This window comes from Camelina sativa, chromosome 12 (genome assembly GCF_030686135.1).
Source record: "Camelina sativa cultivar CO46 ecotype springtype chromosome 12, ASM3068613v1".
In the NCBI taxonomy this organism is placed as follows: Eukaryota; Viridiplantae; Streptophyta; class Magnoliopsida; order Brassicales; family Brassicaceae; genus Camelina; species Camelina sativa.
Genome location: NC_141891.1, coordinates 13,281,920 through 13,303,232, shown reverse-complemented (window position 1 = coordinate 13,303,232; position 21,313 = coordinate 13,281,920). Strand labels below are relative to the sequence as shown.

The 21,313-nt window shown below is 36.4% G+C and overlaps 4 protein-coding genes and 1 pseudogene across 4 annotated transcripts; 2 read left to right on the top strand and 3 right to left on the bottom strand.

Moving 5' to 3' along the window:
* The first annotated feature begins 2,420 nt into the window (after positions 1-2,420).
* On the top strand, positions 2,421-4,447 carry LOC109127942 (F-box/kelch-repeat protein At4g19330-like; annotated as a pseudogene).
* A 3,084-nt stretch (positions 4,448-7,531) lies between these two features.
* Positions 7,532-8,841, top strand: LOC104733488 (uncharacterized). Its single transcript, XM_010453065.2, has 5 exons — positions 7,532-7,769; positions 7,872-7,972; positions 8,064-8,525; positions 8,620-8,713; positions 8,831-8,841. The coding sequence occupies exons 1-5, from the start codon at positions 7,604-7,606 to the stop codon at positions 8,839-8,841; spliced, it is 834 nt and encodes a 277-aa protein (XP_010451367.2). The 5' UTR covers positions 7,532-7,603.
* A 779-nt stretch (positions 8,842-9,620) lies between these two features.
* On the bottom strand, positions 9,621-11,455 carry LOC104731634 (protein MODIFYING WALL LIGNIN-2). The gene is made up of 3 exons (XM_010451063.3): positions 10,893-11,455; positions 10,563-10,774; positions 9,621-10,073 (listed from the first exon to the last, which is right to left on the bottom strand). The coding sequence occupies exons 1-3, from the start codon at positions 10,980-10,982 to the stop codon at positions 9,725-9,727; spliced, it is 651 nt and encodes a 216-aa protein (XP_010449365.1). The 5' UTR covers positions 10,983-11,455; the 3' UTR covers positions 9,621-9,724.
* Positions 11,456-11,732: 277 nt separating this feature from the next.
* LOC104731633 (long-chain-alcohol oxidase FAO4A) lies at positions 11,733-16,014 on the bottom strand. Its single transcript, XM_010451062.3, has 3 exons — positions 15,483-16,014; positions 14,061-14,330; positions 11,733-13,576 (listed from the first exon to the last, which is right to left on the bottom strand). The coding sequence occupies exons 1-3, from the start codon at positions 15,741-15,743 to the stop codon at positions 11,801-11,803; spliced, it is 2,307 nt and encodes a 768-aa protein (XP_010449364.2). The 5' UTR covers positions 15,744-16,014; the 3' UTR covers positions 11,733-11,800.
* Positions 16,015-17,931: 1,917 nt separating this feature from the next.
* On the bottom strand, positions 17,932-19,771 carry LOC104731632 (uncharacterized). The gene is made up of 5 exons (XM_010451061.3): positions 19,310-19,771; positions 18,863-18,940; positions 18,572-18,653; positions 18,327-18,469; positions 17,932-18,216 (listed from the first exon to the last, which is right to left on the bottom strand). The coding sequence occupies exons 1-5, from the start codon at positions 19,562-19,564 to the stop codon at positions 18,007-18,009; spliced, it is 768 nt and encodes a 255-aa protein (XP_010449363.1). The 5' UTR covers positions 19,565-19,771; the 3' UTR covers positions 17,932-18,006.
* Positions 19,772-21,313: the final 1,542 nt, after the last annotated feature.

The window sequence follows — 21,313 nt, the reverse complement described above, 5'->3', positions numbered from 1 at the left end:
TAATAAAAATATATTAAAATTTAGTGTACATTATTTATTATTTTTTTTTTGCTATAATACACTGATTTATATCCATATATAAATCTTTTATGTATGTTACCATTAAAAGTGTATCTTTTTTACATCTAGGCATATTGTATGTTACAAATATATTATTTACCACCACCTAGTAAAGATCTATATGAACAAATTAATCCAATTATTATATGTCTCTTTACTTTCACTTTTGCATAGTTTGTTCAATCACTAAAAATTTTAGCTACATTACGATAGTGTATGACTAACCATAGAGAGAACCACTGTTCTGCCCTCCTCCCTTATGGAGAGAACCTTGCGTCCAACCTCCTCCACCAAAGAGAAAACCTTCACTCCGCCTTTCTCCCTTGGGAAGATAACCTTGCGTCCAACCTCTCACACCTTCCTCCCTTTGGGAGATAATCTTGCGTGCAACCTCCTCCACCATAGAGAGAATCTTGACTCTGCCTTCTTCCTATATAGAGAGAACATGTTCACGTCTTTTAGCTATCTCAATGTGGCTTGCTCCAGCAACCAATGAAATTAAAGACCCTTTTCCAATGTCACAAAATCTTTTGATAGTAGCTAATGTTAAAATTTCCAATGTGTTCATGGAAGTTTCTTTGACACACTATGATGTAGCCTCTGTCTTCAATCTATCTATGTTTGTTGTAGACTTGTGTTTGATTAGCCTATTTTATCTAACCATTAGGTTGATGACTTTCTCTTCTTTATCTCCTTTTGAGATTAAACGAATGGTAACAATTATGTTTGCACAAAAAAAGGTCTATGACCAAACAATCAAGGTTGAGAAATTAGAAGAAAATTAATTTGACATAATTAATAAAATAATAGAAAATTATAAGCACGGTAATATATGAATCTCAAATAATTCAAAGATGAAGATATAAATTAAATATAACAATCTAAAACTACTACAATATATTTTAAAATATAATATTAGAAAAAGAAGATGCATCTATTAATCTTCCATTTTTTTTTAGGTCAACATATTAATCTTACATATTCCAAACTGAGAAAGTAGAAAGTAGGCGTATATTTTGGTTTAAAAATATAAGGAAAATTTGTTTTCTCATTAAAAAGGTTTGACCAATAGAACAAAGTTGAAAGCAATACTCTTGAATAAATTATTTTATTAGATGAATAATATGAGACGATCTATGTTTATATAAAAATGAGTATTTACATTTTTTAAAATTAATAATTTTCTGTATATTTTCCTTAATTCCTTTTCTATTTTATGAGAAAATTTATTCCAATGAGCTCATTGTTTTTTAAAAAAATTCTTGTTTCCCACTTTCTTGTAAGACGTACTATCGTTCGACGATAAGAACGCTTTCTGTTTAGTTGATCTAGTGTTATATAATCTATGTTGTTATCTTGCATTTGTGTATTCATCTTCTTTTTTTTATGCTACTTGTCCTGCAAATTAATAGTAATAATAATAACACCGTGAGAAATTTGTTAATCCCAAAAATCTTAGTTATTATGCATAAGAAACTTTGTTAACATTTCAAAGTCAAAGATTGCATATATAGTATGCATTATGAAATTGAGAAATGAAACAAAATTCAAAGAAACGACGACGAAAACACATGGTATTATCTAGGAATCTTTTTATATAGTTGTTGCGATTATACAACAAACAAATTGCCTTAGATACTTGTTCAAGAACAATGATGTGTCAAATAAAAGGTTAATAAAAAATCAAGAAGAAAATTTTACTAAGAAAAACAAAGGTAGTCGAAATTATTTTGTTTGGTGAAAAATATGTCATCATCTCTTTGCTTATATAGAGGGGTGTATCTACAATCATTTTTCTTTTAGGATTAACAAAGTTTTTTTTTTTAATATAAAAGATTACAATTATCTTATGCATCGTTTTACCAAAATTGAAAACTGTGATTTATGATAGTTAAAATTGACATGTGTCACGATCTGATGAGTTACTAACTTTGATATATGATTTTTGATCGTTAAAATTAACATGTGTCACGATTTGATGAGTTACTAACTTGGATATTTAATCGTTAAAACTGACACTTGTCACGATCTGGCAATTATCTTATGCATCGTTTTACTAAGCTTGAAACTGTGATTTCTGATCGTTAAAATTGACATGTCTCACGATTTGATGAGTTACTAACTTTGATATGTGATTTTTGATCTTTAAAATTGACACGTGTCACGATCTGATGAGTTAGTAACTTGGATATTTAATCGTTAAAACTGACACATGTCATGATCTAGTGAGTTACTAACTTTAAGAACCAAACTTTATATAATAAGTTATATATAGCCCTTAATTACAATGAGTTAAGGCAGTTTACAATACGTTGGTTTTATAAAGAACCTAATCCCACTACAAGTAAAACGCCGGCCATATGAAATCACCGAACGAGTCAAACCCTCTTCCACAGCCTCCACCGCCACCATCTCAGTCGTCATTTTCGTCATTACCGGATGATATAGTTTTGAGTATCTTGGCTTGCATACCAATATTGTACCACGCAGAAGTCTCTCTTATCTCTAAGAGCTTCCGCTCGCTCATCCTCTCCAAGGATCTCGACATGGAGCAGTTACACATTGGAACCCGAGAAGAATGTCTTTATATCTGCCTACAGCCGACCACCTATCATTGTTCTCACAGATGGTTCAGTCTCTGGATAAATCCTAATGATCATCAGATCATCAAACCTTAACCCAATGCACAAACCAAGACAAGTGTACAGGAAAATTGTTGGTATCAATGCCCTCTAACTATTCTCCTCGATTACCAATACTCTACCACACTATTGGTTCGGAAATATACGAAATCCATGGACAAAACACGACCGACATGTCGGTCTACAACAAGCTGGCTGGCAGATGGTGTAAGGCCCCTAGCATGATGGTTCCTCGTAGGAATGCTCTCATGTTTTCCTATGAAGGGAAGATATATGTAATAGGAGGATGTGAAGCAGGATCTCTGTATTGGGCAGAGGCTTTCTACCTGGAGACTCAAACTTGGGAACCTTTACCGGATCCTGGCATTGAGCTCCAGTTCTCTTCACTTAAAAAGATCGAAGCGGATCCAGAAAAACTTTACGTTAAGACAAGTAAGAAGAACTTTGTTTACACTTATAATCAAAAGAATTGCTGGTGGTATGACACAAAGTTTGAAAAGTGGAGAATGGTCAAAGGTTTAAGTGAACTTGATCGGCATTAACTGAGGTCAATGTCCATATCGAACTTTCAACAATCACATTAACTGAGGAAGATGACTCTTACCAATGGTGGATTGATGATTGTTGTAAGTCTCGACACAACACTGGTACCATCTACTCTGCTCTTAGGGGTGTTTTCACTACTGTTCCCTGGCATAGCATCGTCTGGTTTTCAAGTTGGATCCCGAAGCATAACTTTCTTTCTTGGCTGTTTGTATTGGATCGCTGTCCGACAAGAGATCGTCTCCTGAGATGGGGACTTCAAGTAGACTCTCACTGTCTACTCTGTGCGTCTATGCCTGAGTCGCGAGATCACATCTTCTATCAGTGTCAGTTTACTTGGGCGATCTGGTCGGAGGTTGCTCGGCGATGCAGTTTTGTACCCTTCTCCTCCTGGACTCAAACGATTGACTCTCTCACACGCTATAGAGGAACACGAGTGGCCAAGAAGCTTCTACTCATCGCTTGGCAGGCAGTCATCTACACGATCTGGACAGAACGGAATCACCGACTACACCGAAACTCCTTCAAATCTGCAGATCTTCTCCTTCATCAAATCGACACCACCATCCGCAACAAAGCATTGAGCTTTCGAGCCAGTAATCAGGATCTCTCTCTATCTCTACTCCATCTTTGGTTCTCTATTGATACGTCTATGGTAACTAGAGCATAAGGAACCCTAATCTCCCCTGCGATCTCTACAAAGCTCCACTCTCTCTCCATGCGTTTCGTATGCCATTATTGAGTACTGGCAGGCGGTTTAAATTCTTCAACCATATCACTGGTTTGATTCTAACCATCGGTTCGTTTCTAATTATTGGTTACTCTGGTTCAGTTATGTTTCCTGTTGTATTGGGTTTAACTTTGGGTTTTAGATGTATTGGGCTTCCTACTGGCCTTGTAAAACTTTTATTTTTCATTTTCCAGTTTAATTGAAAGCCTTTTAACAAAAAAAAAAAAAAAAACTTGATCGGTATTTTAAATCTGATATTACTGAAATAAGTAATTTTGGTGGAAAACTCGTAATGTTTTGGGTTGGTCCAGCGGTGTATCCATTTATTAAAACGCTGGATATTTGGTGTGCTATGATTATGCTTGAAAAGCGCCATGACGGTGAAATTTGGGGTCACGTTGAATGGGAAGACGTTGTGCTTAGAGTCCCTTGGTCTCATACCGTCTTGCGTTGTTTGCAGTCGTTGCAATGATCAACAATATGCTTTTGGTTTGACCTTTTCCATTTTTCTTGTTTTTTATTAGGAGTTGATCCGAATTTGTTACCATTTTCCATCTTTGATGATATGTTTTTTGCTTTCTAATAAAAATAAATTAATTCAATATTATTGGATTTCTTTTCGGGCAATTGTCATAAATACCACTAAAATAGGTTTTTATTCCAAAAATACCACAATTTATTTTTTTTCCAAAAGTACCACTAAAATGTATTTTTTCCAAAAAATCCACATAATTGAACTAAAATTCTAATACTAAAAACTAATTCCTAAATTATAAATACTAAACCCTACCCCTAAAAACTATACCCTAAAACTAAATTTGTCAACCTAAACATAAAAAAAATAATTTTACATCCTTAAAATTCAATTTTTTTATGTTTGTGGTAATTTTGGAAAAAAAATTTATGGTATTTTTAGAAAAAAAACTAAAATGTGGTATTTTGGAAAAAAAAAATTAGTGGTATTTAAAAGAATTTCTCTTTCTTTTCTGATATTTTATTTACATTCCTAATAGCTTACTTACCCTTTGAAGCAAATTAACCTGTTAACCTTTGTATATATTTCGCTGTTTTTTTTAATCATTATTTGCTATTCCCATTACATGTATACTGAGCTCGAGTCATTATGACAATAAAATCAGAATTTCAAATAAAAAATGGTGGACTTAACACATTAGAGGTCAGTGGCATAAACGCATAATAGTAAACAAAGTGGATTTAGCGGCCTACGCGATACCCAAGTTCACACCACGAATAACACATCAAAGGCTTTTATGATTAAATTAAGATAACTTGAATGATTTTTAGAGTCAGTTACCTAATTAATTAATGTCTCATGCAAATTCACAACAACCTAGAAATATGTCCGAGAGAGACACACATATATGAGAACAAAAAGCTTCTACATTTGATTTATATAACATCAAACATTCAAACATATGAAACTAAAAGCAAAACCTAAAAGTTTTTTTTTTTTTTTGGCAAACAAGATTCTTTCATTCAATTAATTCCCAATAACGGGTGTGTTCTTACAACATGATACAAAACAGACATAGAAAGTTAAAGATAAAGGTTCCATGAGCTTAACAAAAGGATTTTCAAACTGGTAAGGTTTTACAATCTTTAAGAAGTCTATTGGATCCAAAGTGGATTCGTATTCGAAGTGAGGCTTCACGAAATCCTTGACCAGCGTGTGATCATAGATGGCTCTAGCAGATAATGCGTTTGAGCGAGTGAAAGGTTGTTCCACGGGGGAAACACTTATGGGGTTTGTCGCCAACATGAGATTCAGGAGCATGGGATCAAAATCCTTCATGCCTTTTGGAACAAGCCTCATGAATCTAGAAGAAGCAATAATCGGGAGTCGAAGAGAATGGGATTCAAGCCGTAACGAAGCAGGTGGCTCATCCCTCAAATGGCAATGGAGGTAAATGAATTCCACACAAAGCTTGTCATCAGTTTGGTCCTGGAAAAAGTCAACAGACCCAAGCATTCTATCTAGTGGCGGTAGATGGTATAGGGGATCAAAAGGTTTAGGAGTAAGGTTCAAGCAAGCTGTCGGGTCAGATTCATAACTATGGCTATACAGAGCAAGCATCCGGACAGGGTGAATAGACTGACCCCGACAAAACATATCAGGCAACTCTGAAGAAACCAATGTTCTGCTATCGAGGTAACCTCGTCTTGACCAAGCAGAGGTCACTGGTACATCCGTAGAGAAGCAAGATATCTCTTGACTAGGTTCAGGGGACAGGGGAGAAGGAGCATGGCACTTGAAGAAGTTTTGGTAACCCCATCGTCTATGAGAAGGGGTCATAATGCCGTTACATTTCAAGCTAATCCAAACATGGGTACCAACCCTAGGTGAATCTAAAGGCAAGGTTCTCAGATAGTTTTTGTACCAACATAGGGACATTGAGCGATCATATTCTAATTGCAGTCTTCGGACAAGTAGAAGCATGATTCGGTACAAAGATACGCTAAAGAAGGAATACAAATAAGAGATTGATGGAGCAAACCTGGGCTTTAGGAGAATTAAAATTGTATCGCACCTTTTGTAAATGGGCCTTAATGGGATTAGAAATGGGCCTAAGTCCAGCTGGTGAGAGGGGTAGGTCAAACGGGGAGCACCAAGAGAGGTTAGGATTGCGCCGCCGTCAGCCCTCACCTTTGTCATAACCGGAGCAAGTATCAGACGGAACCCTTTGGACAAGAATCTTTCCGAGAGCTCACAGATGGTGCTGGAAAGTTTTGGGTGAAGCGTAGCGAGGGGGGTGGAGACCAGAACCGATGATGGGATCCAGAGAGGGAAGACTTCAAAGGAGACCAAGAGAGAACCAGTTTCTTTAGATCTGAGCAAAACAAGTAGATCTACGTCAAAATCGGAAATTGGAGCCCAGCCGGTTAAGGAGGGTTCTCTTGGTATCGGGTTCGACGGAGAAAGGATGCGACGAGGTTGAAGCGAGATGGGATTCATCGGAAGGCACCTCTCTTCTCTCGTCGTCGAAGTGAACAAGCCGCCGTCGAACTTAGGGGTGCATGTGGTGGGATGAACCGATTGAGAAATTGGCCAGAAACAAAAGAAGAGAGCTTTGGGAAACAGAGCATAGAGAAGAGAATGAAGTCCCGATGCCGGCAAGCAAAAGCTTTACCGGCGCCAGAGAGGGTGGTGTGATGTGAGATCTCGATAGTCGGGACAGAGAGAGTCTTTTTCCATTTTTATGGGGTAAAATTTTTTAATTCAAACCTTTCCGATAAAATTGTAATTATACCTAAAAGTTTTTCTTTATTTTTTGTTTTTCAGTTAAACCGCCTAATTAAAAAGCAATTCAGTGATTTCATATCTGTATTTTAAAGATTAAAAAAAATCATATAGGCCCAATTAAAGCCTCTAATAAGGTTTACGTTCAGACACGGTCCACGTTGGCCCAAAGATGAAGTAACGCATACGCCACGAACTTAAATACATCAGCTTAGAACGAAAACATTATAAAGGCAATATTTCAAATCTTGAACAAACAATACCGCAAACCATAGAGCAAGACAAAGCGATCAAAAACCCTAATCGGCAAAATCCTCTCTTCTTCTTCTTAATTTCTTTCCGGTAAAATTCTTCGGCTGAAGAATAATAATGGAAACTAAAAGTTATCAACATCCCTCGCCAACTCCTCCACATAATCCCGTCGAATCGTTGTACTTAGGAAGCTTTGTCACTCTGATTTCTAACCACGAACTGCGTTACGAAGGCATTCTCTATCATCTCAATCTTCAAGATTCAACTTTAGGTCTCCAAAACGGTACTGATTTCGATTCCAAAACCTCCATGATTTGTTTCTTTCCTTGTGGTGCAATCTTTAGATAACATATAGGGCTTTTCGTTGGTTGAATGTTTTGTGCAGTAATATGTTATGGCCCAGAGGGAAGGAACAAAAAGGAGTTTCAAAATTATCCCTCTAACAAAATTTACGATTACATTCTTTTCAGCGGAGCTGACATTAAGGTTAGTTTACATTGTGTTTATTTGATTTTGTGAGGCATAAACACCACTAGAGTTAGAGATATATATAATAATTCATGTATTTGATCTTCAGGAAATTATAGTTAAGCCTCCTCCGAGCTTTACGGGTTGTGGTTATTGTTTAGCAAGAGGAACTGCATGTAGTAAATGTTGTCATGCTACAAAACCACCACTCCCTATGATTGTCTCATCGAACAATCGAAACGGTGCTAAGATAAATCAGAAACTTCCGTTGATATCTAGTGAAAACATCATCAAACCGCAAGCTATGATGATAGATTCTAATGCTGTCTCAGTTATGGGATCAGTCAATGATGGAGTTCGCATTGCTTCTCAACCACAGTTTCCCGGTTCATCAAACTTCTATAACCCTTATGTTTACCAGTCTATGTCTATGCCTTATAACGTACTTAATCAAGCTCCAATGAACGCTGCGACATCGCCGTATTGGCCTCATCACTCATCTGCCTCCGAGCTGACGTTTGCTGCAACTGATGATCAAAGCTTTTTCACCACGTTTCCGCCGGCTCCACAGGTAATCTCATGACTCTCTTTATTATTATGATGTTTGTTTTGTATCCCTTATGCACCACCATGCCATAACTATTTCACTTGTCTTTTGGTTGTAGAACTATAAAGGAATTAGGTTTGATACTAGGAACTTCAAACAGTACAACATATGGGGTCCTCCCAGAAACAAGAAAGAAGATATTGCAAGCCAAGGTGATATAATATCTCTAGCTTAGTTTAGTAGAGATCGCTTTGATGTCAGATGTTCAAGTTCTTGACTATTAACTAATTTTGGTATTGCAACATCTGTTATTGTTTTTTATTTTGCAGCCTGCTTATAATGTTGACGATCCTTCTTACATGATTTCGCGTTTGAGCCTATTGCGAGACCTGTGAAGCATACCGAGGTTTGTTTGACACCTTTTTACCTTAGATATCCACTGAAAGATTTAAGTAAATTCCAAGCTACGAGAAAGAGTACTGAGCATCTCTCTCCCTCTCACTATTAAGAAGATGTTCTTTTATTCACAATTTTAGTAACTTCATCTTTTCAGGTATTTGGAAATTACTTACAGAGGAGCCTTCAATTACAATACACCTTGCTGACTTATCTCTGTTGGTTTTAACATTTTTTTTTTTTTTGAGTCGATATCTTTTGTGGCACATATCATTGTCTTTTTACTAAGGATTGAGAATGTTGATTTATTTTCTTCTTCTATAGCAAACACTGATATGTCTTCAAAACATATGTACGTACCGGTCTTTACTGTCTTATTTTCTAGTTTTCCATATTATGTTTTTTACTTAAATCTGAATAGGTCAACTAGGGTTGACTAGGTATATTGGTCCTGGGTGGGGGTATCTCTCACACGCGTGAAGTCTTCTTTTCATTATCTTATGTGTTGTATAACTTGTAAGTTAGTCAGAGTTATGTAGCCCACTAGTTGTGCTTGTGGGGTTATAACTTATAACTGGGAACGAATCTTCCTAATCGTCAGTCATAAGTTGAGATAAAGAAGAAAATACCATATATGATGCATAATTATTATACACAAGTTGTCATGACACTCTTTAATTGGTATCCTTTGTGACCTTAAGTGGTTGACGGGTGCTATGTCCATTGAACATTCCCAATATAAGTGCGTTAACCAATTAATTATATACAACTTTGTAAATAATAACAAATCCTTTGTTTCTCCTTTTGCTTTACATCATTTATTTTATTTATATTCTGCTTATATTAGTGGACGACGCTTCTTCCACCAAGTACACGACAGTTTCTGACTTGTTTGTTTGGTACTCATCATGTTTTTGTTCTTCTTCTATTGATCTTTTTTGTTCCTGGTTTGGGTCTTTGATTAAGACTTTCACAAGTTGTTGTTTCTTTACTTTGATCCTAGTGGCTGATATGGTCACGGCTCCAAGTCCAAGGATGGCTAAGCAGCCGGAAGCTGCAAAGACACCGTCTTTGACCAGATAACAATCTCCCTCGAGCCATCCTTCTCTATAAGCTTGACCTCGGCTCATGCTTATTGCAGTACTCAGAATCAAAACCACTACCACAAAATTGGACCTGACACATAGGTAAGAAAGAGAAGAGAAATAAGAAACTAATCTTAGAGATCCTTTCTTTCTAAGATCTTGGATGTTACATCATATATAAAACTCTCGACCTTAAAATCGAACCTAACCGAACCAAACATAATGATTTAGTGGAAACCAATTTTAGTGTCACCTAACCCAAACAGTCCAAATTTTACGTTTTATTCATAGTACTACACAAGTAAAATATTAATGAACTCATGATATATTTAAAATTTAAGATATTATTGAACTAAAGCCGAACCTAGTCCAAAACAAAACTTAAACAACCAAACCGGAAAGCGAACCAAACCAATATACAAATGGTTTTATTTGGTTTTAGTTTATACCAAACCAGAAAAACCAAACCGAATTACTCACTCATACTTACAAGTTCAGTACGAGGTGTTTTGGGGATTCTTGGTTAAATTAGATGATGAGAACCAAAACAAACAAAAGTTAAGAGAGTAAAATATCATACCAGGAAAGGAGCAAAAGAACGGTGGGTAAACTAAGATCGGTAATCTTGTAATCATCTTCTCTTTTACTTCTTGTCCGGTGATTTCGGAAGACAGCTATGTTTCCAACGATCTGAGCAAGACAAAAGCAAAGAACAGCAGCTGATCCGAGCCCAAACGCATGGCTTTCTGGTATATAGCAGTTCCTCTCTGTGTCCCATCGAATATCTTCTTTCTATATATACACAATTGGAATATTTCAGGAAACTTGCTTCGACTTTGTCGATTAAGAAACACACAAAAAAAAAAAGAAAGATAATATTCTGATGGAAAGTTAGTTTATGTCATCGTACCTTTGTCTTCTTGAACTCGGCGGCGAAACATGTGACGAAGGAAACAAGACCAAGAGAGAACACGACTGAGTAGAGATAAAGGTTGTGCATAGTTTCTAATGATTTTGTGCCTTAATGGAATAAATCAATCGGACGCACTTACATAGATGTATAAAATTCTACAACATTAATGCTATACTTTAAACTGTTTGAGTCAATTTCTCAGGAGTTTTTCCATTTATTTTTATTTTTATTTTATAGGCTTGAGGAAACTTCTTCACCAACAAGATAATATAAGAGGAAGAAAAAAGAGGAGGAGTATATATTCTTGATTGTATCAAATGATATTTTTCCCAATCCATTTTAAAGAAAATAGATTATGGCGTATAATACAAGTTCAACAGAAATCTTAAAATTTTGGATATGTGAAGCAAATTCTTGATGAATATGGAAATAAAAGAGGGGAGAATATTACTATAATATTAAATGATATATATTTCAAAACCATTCTATGGAAACAGATATGATTTGCGTTTACTAAAGGCGAGGTCAATGTGTGACCTTTATAAAAAGAACAAAAACATAATAATGGCATGGTGCCATGGTCTATATATAGATTAAGCCTTCCCTAGTTATAAGAGTTGAAAGTTTTTCTATATTTTTTTGTTTTGTTTTGTTTGATTTGTATTTCATATCATCTATTGCCCTACTAGTGTAGGAAGTATCATACATTTTTCTCATCTCTGTTTTCTTATTAAACAATTTGCTATTGTTTTACTAATAATTATTTTTTGAATAAAAGAAATGGTTTTATCGCTACTTGGTACTTGAGAAAGAAATTCTTAACATAAAGTTAATCAATTGTTATGGAAAAATGTTATTTCATTTAAAACTAAGTTCTATTTAAAACAGATGAGACCATATATATATTACTTCCTCTTAAGAACATCTACAACGTTAAGTCCAATACAATAAGCAATAGACTGAACGGTGACCATCGGGTTAACCCCTAAAGCCGTCGGAAAAACACTTGTGTCCGCTACGAATAAGCCTTCCACCTCCCAAGTCTCTCCTGTTGGTCTCACTGCGGAGTCCTCTGGCCTAATTCCCATCCTACAACTTCCCATTTGGTGAGCTGAACATAACTGCCCTGACAAATCCTTCAACGGCTTTGAACTCTCTTCTCTCACAAACCGTTCAATCTCTACCGCACTCGCTGTTCTAAGGTTCAAACTCTTACCTTCTAAGTTATGTGTCCCAATCTCCTCAGCTCCAGATGCGGCCAGAATCTTCAAGACTCTCTCAAGACCCTTCTGTAGACTCTCTTCATCTTCATCGTTTAAGTTGTAGTCAATGCAGCTCGTGGAATTGACAGTTCCGGTTCCTTTATCTCTCAAAAGCGCAAAAATGTGTGCGGTTCTTGAGAATTTGAGCATTCGGGTTTTGAAATCGTTGCTTGATGTCCAAGGAGTGACCCCTGAAAACATTCCTGGATGTAGAGCAGGTGTCTGGATCACCGTTTCGCCATATGAACTCTGCGTTTTTGCATTTACAACGCTAGACATTGCGGTCATTATTCCGCCCTCGTAGCTCATTTTTTTCTTCTCCGGCCATTTATCTTCCTTTGGAAACCATCCCCAAGCCATAACAACAGGATGTAGGCAAAGGTTTCTCCCAATGTTACCATTCTTCAAACCGCTGCGTTTCAACAGATGCGGCGTTTTAAGTGCACCGCAAGCTACTACCGTCGCTCTAGACTCCACTACGTATATCTCTTCTCCAAACGCAAACGAAACTCCACTCGCCTTCTTCTTTTTCTTCCCCTGTTCACATTCGTACAAGACTTCCATCACTTCACAACCTGGAAGGATCAAACCATTACCAGATTCAACTAAATCTACAAGCCAAGTCTCTGAAGTCCCCTGTTTTTGACCTTTCTTGCACCCCAAGCAACAAAACCCACAGTAATGATCGGATGGAGCATTCCTCGGAATATTCTTCACCGGTAACCCTAATTCTTCACAACCCTTCCTCAATATCTCATTATTAAACCCTTCTTCTACAAATCCGCATTGTACACCCATTCTCTTACATACAACATCCATTGCCTCTCGATATGAATCACTTCCGAACATTTCGAGTTTGGACTTTTCTGCCCATTCATTCATCACATGTTCTGGTGTCTTGATCGAGGCGGACCAATTGATTGTAGAACCACCTCCGACCGTGGACCCTGCGAGAACCACTACGTTCATATCAGACGTCGCTAACAACCCACCGGACAAGTACATCTCCTCCATAGCTTGCCCTTCAAGTAAAGAAAGTGTGCTTCTTGCATAGTAATTTCCTGACTCCACCACCAACACTTTGTAACCCGCCTTGGCTAATACTCCGGCTACAACTCCTCCACCGGATCCGGATCCAACCACCACAGCATCACATCGGATTGTCATCACCCGGTTAGAGAGAGATGATCCTTTTTGAATCTTCTTTGGAGTTGAAACTGTGAACCCGCGATCGGTTAACTTCTTTGTAACGACTTCTCTAGGGCTTTTGAGATCGACTATGCCATTGTAAAGTGGTCCAAAGATCTCATCAGGTTTCTTCTTCTTCTCATTTAGTTCTTCTTGAAGATCACTATCATCTAAGCTGGGACCATTGTAGCCAATTGCTTTCCAAGCCAAGTTCCTTCCTTTTCCATCGACCTGAAAGTTATTAAATCACTAGAAATTTAATTCGTTATAGAAGTTATATGGCATATCAGTTGTCAGCAGTTGACAAGTTCCATGTTTAATGAGTCTCTTTGAAGAATACTTTTCAACAGGTCCACCACACGTAAATCATTGGGACATATAGAACTCGTAACCATATATGGTCACATAGATATTTTGCATTTTGGCTCAAAATTTAAGAATCACTAGTACTACATCCAGGTCATTACCAACTCACTCATGTCCTTGACTTCATGGTTAAATTCTTCTATGTAAAATTTTGTTTTATTTTCAATATTCTCATACTATGTGAAGTGAATAAGATGTAAAACTGAAATATCTTGATAAGTTAGTAGAGTAAGCTTAAACTTGATATATAGTGTGTAAAAATCATAAAACATAAAACTTAAAGAAACATTAGGAGTACATATATAATATTAAGAAATTGTAATGAGTAACTAAGATTTGAGTACTTTACCTGAGTGAAGAAGACAAGGCCAGTGATAAGTTTGATGCACTTAAAGAACATTCTAAGGAGTGAGAAATAGCTTGCAGACCAATTGAGCAAAATATCTTCTCTCTGTTTTGCCGGCAGCCGGCAGAATATCCGGAAGTAAGGAAACTCGCCGGTGAAACTTCTCCGACCGCACAAGATGAAACTTCCGATCCAAGTGGAGAGAAACCACAATGCAACTCTTAGTATCCACTTTTTTGGGTGGTCAAGTCTCTCACTTATTAACTTCGCCACCTATTATTTTGAATTTATGATATACTTAAATAACAAGGATGGGATGAATATGAATCAGAAAGAAATATTTAAAAGTCTTCTTACTAATATATTTAGCATAATTTTTTTTTTTATTCCTATTGTATTTGTTTAAAACAATTGGACCCTAAATGTTTTTGCTCCTTATTCTTATTGTATGGATCGCCCAACAAGTAGGCGGTCAAACCAGTCTCGCTAGTTTGTAATGGATATGTTGATGGCAGGCTCTGAATCGACTACTACCTAATCAGATTTAAGGAACTTATACATTTTATATCGCTGCCTAGCTTAACTGAAAGTTTTCTAATTGTAATGTGATACTGCATAGCAGTTACATAATAAATAAAAAATCTCCAAATTGACTAAAGTCAAGATCAATTAATTACACGAAGTATAACGTACGTAGCATCGTATATACCTGATAAGTATCGATCTGTTTTGACTTTTTTACTTGCCAATGTAATTATGACACGAAAAGGAATATTTGAATTGGTCATCGGAGGGTTTACAAAAAGAAAGAATTGGTCATCGGAGTAGTATAATATATTGTAAATTTATTTCTTTGAAATTTAATTTTAAGATATATTTGGCATCAATGGCAAGCGTGATGACGGAATTTTAGGTGTACTCGAAATATGTCGGACCTATATTTCACTGAGAGTACTGATTTTTTGTTGTCATCTAAAGTACTGATTCTTCTTTTAGCGACAAAAGTACTGATTCACACATGCAAGCAATATGCAACTATAATTACGGAACTACTCAACAGATTCAATATATAACCCTCTAGTTGCTAATTAATCACTTCATGTAATCCAATTATATATAGTTTAACCAGTAAAAACTGTTGTTTAACGTTGTCAAATCCTGGAAATACATCACTTTTGAGAAAGAAAAAAAAAAGGTTTAACGTTTGTAAAACACCTACAAAATTAATTTTAAAAACGAATCTTGATCGAGAAAGATTACAAACAAAAAAAAAACAAAAACTTATGTCCATAAAAAGTAGAGGAAGCATATGTACATGTCTTATGATATGTTCATCAGTTCATGCATGTGTATATATTTGGGATCTATCATCTATGTAGATATCTTCTATATATATGGCCATGCATGTATGTTAATAGCACTTACGCGGTCTGGAGTTCCGGTCTGAGAAGCGGAGGCGGAGAAATACTCAGCGACGGAATCATCCACGTGTCCTACACCGGAGCCGTCGATGGAGGGTATCAAGGTATCGCAGATCGCCACTAAAGATTCCATCTCACGCTGCGTCAGTGAGTTTGCATAAAACGGCTTCGTTTCTTTTCTCTGCCGGAGGCTTCCAATTTCTACGTCTAATTTGGCCTCTGACATCGGATCTTTCTCAAGGCAGCTTTTGTTTTGGTTTTCCATTTATTCAATATTTTAACTTTAAATTTGTGTCTAGTACTACTGAAGTATATGTCGTGTCGTGTTTATTTATATAGAGACCAAGGGGTTTAAATACAAACATACTTGCGTATAATATATTGTATGTACGAATGTATGTATATTAATTGATACATGAACCATATCAAATAGGTTGGTACCAGCAGGAAAATTCCGATACCAGGCAAGAAGACAGGTTTGCTCTGAAGTATGTTTTCACAATATATTAAAAAAAAATTCTTGTGATTTTCTTTTTATAGAAAGCATGGATATCATTCTTAAAATAACACTAATTACGACTAATCTTTCTTATTCAAGCCTTTTATTTTTGTTAAACTAGTCAAACTTTCTGAAATATTATATATTAATTAAGGACATATTATCTTACGTTTAATTTTAATTTTGATATTTATAGATATGTATATGTACAGTATTGCGAAAACTTATTTGTCATTCGTAGTCGTATGTATCCTAAAATCCACAAACAAAAATGAAAGAAATTAGAGGATGGGTAGTATTAGACTAGCCAGATGGAGTGTAATTTACTCTTTCCAAAATCAGTATATTTACCTTTGACTTTTTCATAGTTTTTATAAAAGTATTAAATTGTTTATACATATCCACTTTACTTGTAATAAATAATCAAAACAGAATCACGACGGCTAGTAGTTCCAACTACGTAAAGATTTGTGTTGCAAGTGATTACTAAGTGATCATGACATGATGTCTATCAATGAACGAAATATATGGATCACAACATGTTATATATAGAAAGATAATATATAGATCGGTGAGTCTATGAATAAAACTGACAAAACGTTTCTGTTTCATTTTGGTTTGGGTCTTTTTCAAACGTTTCTGTTACATTCACTTGTAAAAACGTTTTTGTTTCTATCACACTCACATATCTTTGTTCTAACTTTTTTTATATGATAAAAGCTGATTATCATACTAAACAATTAAACTAACTAGTAAATAAGTGAATGTCTGATTCACCCATGTGCGAATGTCTCAAGATATCAAAAGGAATGATAAAATCATAGTAGTATTGAATGATTAATATCAATTACATCAAGTTTTTTTTTGACAATGTTCAAAAATATGATAGAATCAAGAAAGTGCAGAGATCATAAAAGGGCCCAACCACTGAGTGATCAAGGTACCAAACTGGACCCTTTTTAGACAAAAACAAAAGAATTGAATGTAGAAGACAGTACAGTTAACAATACCTGTCCCTCATAATTATCATCATTCATTATAAGTTTCTCATTTCCTCCCCCAGATTTAGAGGTTTATCTTTACCCTTTTTAATGTAAATTATAGGTGCATTGATATCATCGAATCGATTGTCCAATGCAAGTTGCTGACTGGTAGATGGAATTTAATAAAATTTATGATCTCCTATTTTTGAACGTGCTTAAATGTTTTCTTTCAGAAGTGTGCACTCTTGTACACACACAGTGACACAGGGATACAGTACTTTCCGTTAGTTGTTGCGTAGAAGTTTCGAAAAAAAATAGAGTTTGTTTCCGATTGGGTATTTATTCATCTTGATCAACTTGTTCCGAGTTCTTAAGATATAATAACTATATGAGTAGTTTGGAGGACGATATACTTATGGGTACGGGTATGGTTGTTGGAAACTCTTATTCATAATTTCATACCCAATCAGAAATGTATTGTTAAGTTTTTTTTTTTAATTAGTAGTTGTATATGTATATAATAAACACTTCAATTCTGATATGATTGATTGCTAAAGATCTTTACACATTTAATGTGTTGTGTCACACGTATATCATTTCAAATTTTGAACATATTATAATTTTGAAAGATTATTTTCTGTAAAGAGTTGAACAAAGACATACGACTCTCAACCAACTGGTTAAAGATAACGTCTGGTTCAAGTTTTCTGTTTATTCCGCAACATTTTTGGGTTTAAGTTAGTAAATTACATTAAGGTTTCTAAAGAAGATGTCATATGTAACGGGTTTCTGTAAAACATTTGATGTCTGATGCTTAATTTGATTAACCATTAAATGAAGAAAGTAACAGTACAAAAAGCTTAGGACACGTATAACGACGTATTCATTCAAGTAAGGGATACAAGTACGGACGACGTACAAGTAGGTCTTTTCTCTTTTTTATAAACCAAATATTAGTGTATATAAAAAAAGAGAGTGAAACTTTGCTAGCATTATTATACACATCATATACAAAGTTTCTATTGTTAAGGGACAACACCATTAACTCAATGTGACCCATGGAGCCTAGAGAGCAAGAAGAGACAAGCAGAAGAAAAAAAGATAGAGACAGAGATACATAACAAATCCGTGACTGAAGTTATGGCTACTTTCCTGCTCTTGTCAAACAAACCAATCAAAAGTAGCATCACTATTACATGTCCCAACTTTGTTTTCAGTTCACTAACCGATTTCACTTCTAACCATTGAGGTCGCGCCTGGAGGGGCAAAATAAACCGTTGGAGAAAATATATTATTATATGAACCAAAAATGAGGTCTTGATCAATTATATATATAGATGGAGATTGGTTTATAAAAGGAGCAAACCTTTAGTGTGAACATGCCAAAGAGACTCGATCTATTGGAAGCATTATCGTGTGAAATCGATTCTGAAGTGTCGAGATTACTAATGAACAGCTCGTAAAGTCCCAGTCCAAATACCAACATCACAGTTCCTAGGAGATATATATCTACAAATATTCGTATATATCATCAGCATCAGCATCACATCAACAAGGTTTAAGGCGTACAATATAATGTTCTTAATCTGAAACAAAGACAAACACTCTTACCTATGGCCTCAACCAAAAGTAATATCACCTTCCCACGATTCACTGAATACTGCAAAAACGAGTCTGCAACATACATACATCCCTGCACCGATCAAATGTTAAAGAGCCAGCAGAATAGAAACTATATATTATATAATATGTTTCTTCTGTGAGTTGCAAAAAGAGAGACATAATTACACTCCAAAAAGATTTAGGACAAGAACTAGCTTATGCATATTCCACAATGTTTCATTTTAGTTGTAGCTTAAACCAGAAAGAGCAAGGAGATAAATAAGCTGCAGTGGCTTTGACCTTGATGAAACAGAGAACCGATCCCAGCAACGATCCTAATGTTCCAAGAAACGTCATGAATCGACAACTATAAATTACCTGAAAATTTAAACATAAATCACGCAATAATCGTTAGGCCATTCATTCATATCCCTTGCAAAAAAACTCAGCTTTTACAAGATTTTGTCGAACATCAATCATTCGAGTTGATGATCTTTGGAATCAACCCTTTTGCTACCTTCAAACCCTCTAATAAACTCAGCTAACTATGAACAGACCCATTCAAATCCCTATACAAAAACCTCAGCTTTAAACAATGAGCAGACCAATTCAAATTCCTATAAAAATCTCAGCTTTAAACTATGACCACACACATTCAAACCCCTAGTTAAAAAAAAAAAAAAAAAAATCAGATTTTGTATCGATCAATCAAAGATTCGATGAAATTTGAAATGAACCCACTTTTACCTTCTCAATCCCCTCTTCTAAAGCTTCAAATCTATTCGTAGAACTCGATGTTACAGCAGACGCGACGCGCGAAGAGAAGAATCTCCCCGGAGACCTAAAACTCATTGTCCTCGACGGTATTTTCAAGCCACGAGAGCTTGATTTAACAAGCCTCTTATCAATCGGGACAAAATCTCGAAAGCCACTACGAAAGATCATACCAGAAGGAGACGGTGCGGCGATAGCATTTGCGTTTATGGTCTGACACGTCGTCATGGCTGCTATTGGAGTCGTGGTTCAGGTGTGAGGGAGCTCGGGGGAGTATTAAAAAGAGAAGAGAGGGAGAAGGAGAAGAGACGTGTCAGGAGATTGGTATAGCGTCGCCGTGAGAGAGTGAGAGTTGTACGGTCTCTTAGGAACCCACTTGGACGGTACATTTTAATCACGCGCGTTTTTTTTTTTTCTCCCAACAAAATATCTTTCAACTATCTAAACGCAGACGCGTTTTTATACAAACGCTATCAACTCTATTTTGGAATGTTCCAGACCGGGTTTTGGTTTGATTTTTCCGGGTTTGTAAATTAAATGCCTAACGGAATACCATTCGTTTTTCTTTGGTTTGGTATGAACGGTTTACAAGTTTAGTTTTTTTTTTTTTTTTTTTTTTTTTTGTTAAAGGGTATTCAATTAATAAAATATAATGTCCAATGGGCTATTTCCGGAGTAGGCCCATATACATAAATCCCTAGGGTCCAACTCATTTACAGTTAACCAAAGCTAAACCGATGGAAACAAAACCGGCCGGGTTCACAAACCGAACTTAACCGGGAACCATGAAACCCTAATCTGCAGAACGAAAAACTCGTTTGCAGCTGCCGCCCATACTTACGGATACTCAGCCGGAACAGGACCTCCGGTGAGCCTGGACGACGGTAGCCGAACAGAGACGGTGATCCAAGATCCGTTTGCCGTCCTGCCACCGTAGAGCCGTTTTGGGAAGGAGGAAGAGATCCGATCTGCCTTTTGTCGAGGAGGTTTTCACGCTCAGTCGTGAGAGAGAGAGGCAGCAGGGAGTAGATAAGCGGGCCTTCGACGGTGGTTTAGCTTCGCCGGATCGGAGACTACCTCCCCTATCGTAACCGATCCCGCGAAGCCTCCAAGATCTCCAATCCTCCGATCTATCTGTCTTCTTCTCTCGTTCGTCGCCGTGAATCTCCCTCTTCCACTCCGCATAGCAACTCCTCCGGCAGAGCTCTTGCCATCGGCGTCTCGCGGATTCTTCTCCTCTCCACTGCTCCCTTCGTCCATCAGCTTCGCCGGTAACATGCAAAGAGTCGCGAGTGAAGAACCATGGGCCAAAGGGTCCTCGCAGTCACCGGAATTGACGGAGGACCCAGATCGGAGCACGCGGTTGTGGTCAGAAGAAGAAGAAACGGTGGGAGAGAAAAAATCGCCGCGCGTGTATCATACTCGCTCGACTTTCTCTCTCAATAGTAAAGTAATATCACACTTTAGTTTCTTTCATGCTCGTGAATCACAAGAAAAGCCTTAAAAGACTAACCCGAGTCAAGTGCATATAGCCAAAATTCCAAAAGATATCATGTTTTCGGTTTCACGTAACTTGTTTTTCTTATGTAACTCCCATATGGAAAATGTATAAATTTAATTATTCAATGATATTTTCAGACTTTTTCAAAACTGAAATTGGAGGTATTGCATTTGCATGGTCAAAAAGTGTAGCGGAAAATCATGTAACGGTGGTGGGAATTGTCAGTCACCGTTTTAAGATGGAAGCAAAATGAAACTGTCGGTGCCGTAAAAGAGTGCAAAAATACCATAACTCATTCACATTCATATTCATTAGAATGGTCTAGAATCTATACAACGAAATAGACTGAGCACATATGTCTACTATCACAGAAATAGAATCATATTCTTAATTTCGAATTTTTAATAGAAGAATAATTTCAACGTGAAAATTTGGTGACTATTGATGTTTTCATGAATACAATACTAACAATTTTC